The sequence below is a fragment of the Ranitomeya imitator genome, chromosome 5 (assembly GCF_032444005.1).
Source record: "Ranitomeya imitator isolate aRanImi1 chromosome 5, aRanImi1.pri, whole genome shotgun sequence".
NCBI lineage: Eukaryota > Metazoa > Chordata > Amphibia > Anura > Dendrobatidae > Ranitomeya > Ranitomeya imitator.
The window spans coordinates 335,413,611-335,420,404 of NC_091286.1; the positions used below are offsets into that span (position 1 = coordinate 335,413,611).

The 6,794-nt window shown below is 38.1% G+C and overlaps 1 protein-coding gene across 1 annotated transcript in view; it reads left to right on the top strand.

Moving 5' to 3' along the window:
- The window catches only part of CNR1 (cannabinoid receptor 1), a 172,373-nt gene extending 166,865 nt beyond the window's left edge, over positions 1-5,508 (top strand). The window contains exon 2 of the mRNA XM_069726382.1: positions 3,593-5,508. Within this exon, the coding sequence (XP_069582483.1) occupies positions 3,651-5,039 (1,389 nt within the window). The 5' untranslated portion in view covers positions 3,593-3,650 and the 3' untranslated portion in view covers positions 5,040-5,508. The remainder of the gene's footprint in view (positions 1-3,592) is intronic.
- The last annotated feature ends 1,286 nt before the right edge of the window (positions 5,509-6,794 follow it).

Below are 6,794 nucleotides of genomic sequence, written 5' to 3' on the forward strand. Positions count from 1 at the left end.
TTATGCAGTTCCCACTTCAGTGTGATTTCATGCATTTTCTATTTACTGAAACACCTCCAGTAATATGCGAATTTCAGACCCCTACCAATAACTTTAGGGCTTGTAAATGCATTACCTTTTTTTACCTCATTTTTTTCTGTATTTTTCCAGCCTTTACACTAACAGTAGGGTGAATGAGATTTCTGAAATCGCTAATTTGAACCTTAAAATGTTTTATTTTTTCAAATCTGTAGAATATTAATTCTTTCAGCGTTTTTGCAGTGTTTTTCCTTAAAACCAAAGAAATGAGCCACAGCATAAGATGATATATGCACAATGTGTAAGAGTACATACACACTGTGGCTACTTATGTCCCCTGAGGAAGGATAACATCCGAAACGTGCGTTGGGGTGTGTGCGCACATCCCAGGAGTCCCTGCATTTGTTGCCAGTTGAAACAAGGTATAGTCTATATGGTATTTCTTTATTTATAGCCCAATTTTAGGTCTGGCATTTGCTATTTCTCTTAATTTTTGGAGTATTTCTCACTATGCCTTTGCAACGTAATTTCATCTAGGTAACTTCTGCTATACCGTGATGAGTTGACGAGGAGTCTATTATGTATCTAATATTATATGCGGGGTATTCCTGGTATGTGCGCACACCGTTTCGTTTTTTACCATTGCTATTTTTGGGTCACTTGTTTTGCATACTGTCCCTCATCCTGATAGCCATTTGTCTGTGTCACTATTTATTAATAAAGAATTTTCATTTTTATATATTATATGGGATTGTTTGGTCGTTCTTCTTGGCTTGTTAGTCTTGTTCTCTGTTTTCACTGTGGCTACTTAGCAGTCTAAATCCAAGATAAAAACACAACATGCACTTTTTAAATGAAGGTCATTATAAATAAGGGGAAAATAAATCCAAACCTACAGGATCCGGTGTAAAAAAGTGATTACCCCCTAAATCTAATAACTGGTTGGGCCTCCCATAGCAGCAACAACTGCAATTAAAGGGACTCTGTCACCTAAATTTGGAGGGAACAATCTTCAGCCATAGGGGCGGGGTTTTCGGGTGTTTGATTCACCCTTTCCTTACCCGCTGGCTGCATGCTGGCTGCAATATTGGATTGAAGTTCATTCTCTGTCCTCCATAGTACACGCCTGCGCAAGGCAAGTTTGCAGCCAGGGGGTAAGGAAAGGGTGAATCAAAAACCCGAAAATCCCGCCCCTATGGCTGAAGATTGTTCCCTCCAAATTCAGGTGACAGAGTCCGTTTATGCGTTTGTGATAACTGGAAATGAGTTTTTAGTATTTAACAACGCTCTGGAGGAAATTGGCAACCTCATCTTTGTAGAATTGTTGTGATTCAGCTACATTAGATTGGTTCCAAGCATGAACCACCTTTTTAAGGTCTTGCCACAGCATCTCAATCGGATTAAGGTCAGAACTTTGACTAGGCCACTGCAAAGTCTTAATTTTATTTTTCTTAAACCATTCAGAGGTGAGCTTGCTGGTGTGTTTTGGGTCATTGTCTGATGGGTAGATAATCTGAAACATTTAACTGTGACAAAAGAATAGGAAATAAGGAAGGAGGCAAACACTTTACAGACAATAGGCTATATTAGTAGCACACAAATTACAGTATAGTAATATTTTAAAGGTATTTTCCCTTTCAACAAATTTTTATGGTGACAGAATGTGCTTGTTAAAAATATTAAATTAGCTGTTAATGTTGCTCCCCTTCTCCTCAATCTTAGGTGTAGCACTGCGACGCTGAAGCTAGTCTCGTGATTGTATATCTGCTTAGTGGTGATGTCAATACTGCAACCCACGTGTCTTTGCATCCAAACAGTGAGCTCAGTGGCTTGTGTCTGCTACATTAACAAGGGCCACTGAGCTCAGCAAATGCCTGTTTCTTCATGTGCACCTGTTGAGCTGACGGTTACTGCTGCAGCTGGTAGACAATCGCCAAACCGCGGCAGAGATTATTACCGGTATCTATTATACTATAGAAGAGAGTGATCATGAAAGAAAGGGTAGAATGTGCTTATATTTGTGTATACATGTTACTGAAAGGCTTTTATAAGATTATACCCAAGGGGAGGCTTCGTTTTATCTTTATACTCCAAGGGACATCAGTATACTGCAAAATATGTATATGATTAGTTCCTTGGGGGGGAAAGGATTTTACTGCAAAGAGTCAGCATGCTTATACATGCATAAATGTATCTGTAAATGCATGCCTATAAGTCTATAAGATGTGCTGCTGAGTATCACTATGTATGTTTGCATCACAGTGTGTGTAAGTAAAAATGTACATGTGTTTTAAAACATACTCAAATGGGACATATTTACTAAGTCTGTAATGTAAATTGGGATGTGGGCATTGAAGGAAACGGCACTTATGTGAGCAATGCATGTCAAACAAGCTATATTGCCATGGTGAATTATTGATTTTCTCAGGTATTTTCATGCTCTGGGAGTAGCTTGTTTGCAAAGTATATTCTGTAGATTTCACTATATGGAAGAAAAAACAAATAAGGATGAAATCCTAAATCAATTTTCTAAGATATAAAAAATGGCCTCCTGCCCAAGTATATGTCCTAAGAAAACTGAGTAAAAATACAATTGAGTGTAGGCACCAAAGGACAGTTTTGCACAGGGCATCATTCATCCGGCCTTGAATATTGACAGCACACTGACCAATGTGGTAGTTCACATGAATGTTTTACTTGAAATGAAACAAAATCACTGCACTCATCCAGTTCAAAAGAGATTTGCTGAGGTGAACATTTTATTTAAGATGCGGTGATGCAGACGAAATGACAGGTGATAGGCAAAATTTAAGGTTTCGGCCACCCTGTGGCCTTGATCACAACAAATTGCCTTTGTGACGGTTCGTTTCTTATCAATCGACGTTACGTCGTATCAAGATAATCAAATGTGAAGACAGCCTAGTCTTAACCCTATACAGGAATGCAAGGCCTGTGCTCCAAAAAGAGATTATCCGGGATGGTGCGTGTATATGCGTACCATCTACCACAGAGAGGGTTAGCCATGTAGCGTTTAGCCAGCAGGGACAGGAGAAAATCCAAATAACCGCGTTGTGTGTACACACTTGTGCAGGGCGGATGTAACCGCTTAAGTATCCATTGGCAGCGCAGTGGGGTACGTGATCCTAGTCCTGGATGCCAGCGTTGGTGGCAAAGTGGGAGGTGCCGACACAGTATGTGTCCTGGCCTTGAGGACGGCAGTCCCTCTTGTGCCCCATGTGAATGGAGTGGGAAGTTGTGCATGTGTGACCACCGTTCCATTTGCAGTCTATGGAAGGGGTGGTGCCATCAGTCCAATGGACCCATATAAGTTAGTAAACTGGTGGTTACTCATAAGAACTACCACACCATTCACACAAGGGAGCTCTGTTCTTTAATTGATGGGGAATACATCAGTCAGACTTCAGTAATTATAAGTCTACACCCAATGGTGGATAGGCAATTAATGTTATTTGTGGGATGATCCCTTTAATGAAGGCTTAATGAAATACAGATTACCATTATCCCCAGTTCAGTTCTATGATTACTTACCTTATTTTTCTGTTGTTCACTACAGGTGGTGATCATCCACTCCATTCTTTCCTCCGGAAGAATTTTACTTTAAGTCCGAGGTAATGAAGTCTATCTTGGATGGCCTGGCGGACACTACATTTAGAACAATTACCACTGACCTTCTCTATATGGGAGCAAATGAAGTTCAGTATGAAGATTCCAAGAGTGATATATCAAAACTGGGTTATTTCCCACAGAAAATGGCTTTATCCTCCTTTCAAGAGAAAATAATTGATGGGCAAAGTACTCAACATCTGGATGCATTCAATGGAACTGATATTTTCAACAATACTATAACTTCTTTTAAAGACCGGGAAGACAATGTACAGTGTGGGAAGAACTTCATGGACATGGAATGCTTTATGATTCTTACCCCCAGTCAGCAGCTAGTTATTGCTGCCCTTTCCATCACCTTGGGTACATTTACTGTCCTTGAGAACATGCTTGTGCTCTGTGTCATCTTGCACTCGCGTAGTTTGAGATGTAGACCCTCTTATCATTTTATTGGCAGTCTGGCAGTGGCCGATCTTCTAGGCAGTGTCATTTTTGTCTACAGTTTTGTTGATTTTCATGTTTTTCATCGGATAGACAGTCCTAATGTTTTTCTTTTCAAACTAGGGGGCGTCACTGCTTCATTTACAGCCTCAGTTGGCAGTCTGTTCCTTACTGCAATAGACAGGTACATCTCAATACACAGGCCTTTGTCCTATAAAAGAATAGTCACTAGGACAAAAGCTGTCATTGCATTCTGTATGATGTGGACCATAGCTATAGTCATAGCTGTTCTTCCTCTGTTAGGATGGAATTGCAAAAAGCTCAAATCTGTATGTTCTGATATTTTCCCCCTTATCGATGAAATATACCTAATGTTTTGGATCGGGGTAACCAGTGTTCTCTTGTTGTTTATAGTGTATGCGTATATGTATATATTATGGAAAGCACACAACCATGCTGTGAGAATGCTGCAACGTGGCACTCAAAAAAGTATCATAGTTCACACATCAGAAGATGGCAAGGTGCACATTACTAGACCGGACCAGACCCGCATGGATATTAGGTTAGCCAAGACGCTGGTACTAATACTAGTTGTGTTAATAATTTGTTGGGGTCCTCTTCTTGCTATTATGGTTTATGATGTTTTTGGTAAAATGAACAAGACAGTAAAGACAGTGTTTGCCTTCTGCAGCATGCTTTGCTTGCTTAATTCAACTGTGAATCCCATCATCTACGCCCTTCGAAGCAAAGACTTGAGAAATGCATTTTGTAGCATGTTCCCTTCATGTGAAGGGACTGCGCAGCCTCTTGATAACAGCATGGAGTCAGACTGTCAGAATAGACATGCAAATAACAGTAATGTCCACAGAGCGGCTGAAAGCTGCATTAAAAGCACCGTTAAGATTGCCAAAGTGACCATGTCTGTGTCCACAGATACAACTGCAGAAGCAGTATAAGACAGTCATAATGTCACAAATCAAACTAGGAAAAAGCTTGCCCCCTTCAACACTGCTAAAAGGCAGAGAAATATATCCGGTAGTATATCTTCTATTCATAAAAAACTGAAATAATGAGATATACATTAACATCAATGCTACTTACAATTAATTCTCTAACTCCCCTTAGTTTAGAGCAAAAGAGCACTAATTTTATTATACAAAACTATTTTTTAATTATATAGTTTCATTTATTTTGAAAACGAAGTGAACTGAACAATTCAGATATAGATTTACATTTTTTAAAGCATTGTTTTGTAGTCTTTGGCTATCTGTGTTGTCCTTTCGGACCTTTTACTTAATGTATTGTACTTGTCAAAAGGAAAAGAAAACAATACTGGAAGACTTTTCTTAATACCTCGCATCACTTGTACAAAAATATACCCTGAAATGAAAGGAGTTAGAGGTAATCTTCTAGTTTGATCATCATAAGAAAAAAAAAAAATAGATATGATGTACTCTACTTGCACAATACATGGTAACCTTAGTATGCATTTGGGCTTTTTATGGAATATAGAATGCTGTTTGACATTGAGGATCAGTATAAAGTTAATTAGAGGGGGAGTCAGACTATAACGGATATACAGTTAAATAACTTTCCATTGACAGCTAAAAGTCTAGGCTTGTCTTAGAACAGTCTAAATGGCAGCAACCAATGGCTCCTGCAGGCAAGGACAATGAAGGCCAATGAGTTTGTGCAAACAAACACACTGTACAATGGTATTGTGAATATTAATGTGCTTTTCTTAAAAATAGGTTAGTAAAGGTAATATACTGTACTGATATCCACCATGTGCTACTGGTACAGGATGTCTTATGTAATCTATTAAAAACTACAACCTTGTAGTAGGTTTGTTCTGATGTCACAACTAATTGTATTTTCTGTGTATAAGTCAATGTAACGTGCATGTCTCTTTGTAAATAATGGAATAGGTCATCGTATTAACAAATGACCGCTACTATGACTACGTATAACTTATAGCTCTTGTTGCACTATTTGCACATGAATTCAGTTTCTAAGATTGAGTTCTTACGAGGCTTCAGTATGACTAAGAATTACTTTGTAATTCCTGTATTAGTTATTGAGACCTCTGAACGAACAACAATAGCTTGGGAAAGAACAGCTTTTTTCTTGACTGGAAATAAATAGCACATTAACATTCCCTAAAGTAAAAGGTAATATGTGAGGTTTTTCCACTCACATTATAATTTATGTGCAACCTGCATATTGTCAATTTATTAGAAATACCAATAATTATTGGAAAGTAATAGCATTAAAATACATGAATCCTTGATTAGATTTTCCATTGGCTAATACATGGATCATTCGTTGCACTTTAATACAATGGTATATCCAAATTATTGATACCATTGACACAAGCACTACATTAAAATCCCTATTTTTATATCTTTGCATAAATTCCAAATCATTTGCACATTTCCCCATTGCAAGAAATCACAACCAACCTGTTATCTACAATTGGTCACACTAAACTCCCTAGTAGGTCACATTGACTATTCATGGTTATGTGATTTTATTAATGTTCAGCTTAGTAAGATAGCCTAATTGTAATATGATAATGCACACTAATTCTTATTATTTATTTATATTGCACCATTGATTCCATGGTGCTGTACATGAGAAAGGGTTACATATAAAGTACAAATATAAATTACAGTGAACAAACTAATGATAGCCTGGTACAGAGGGGCGAG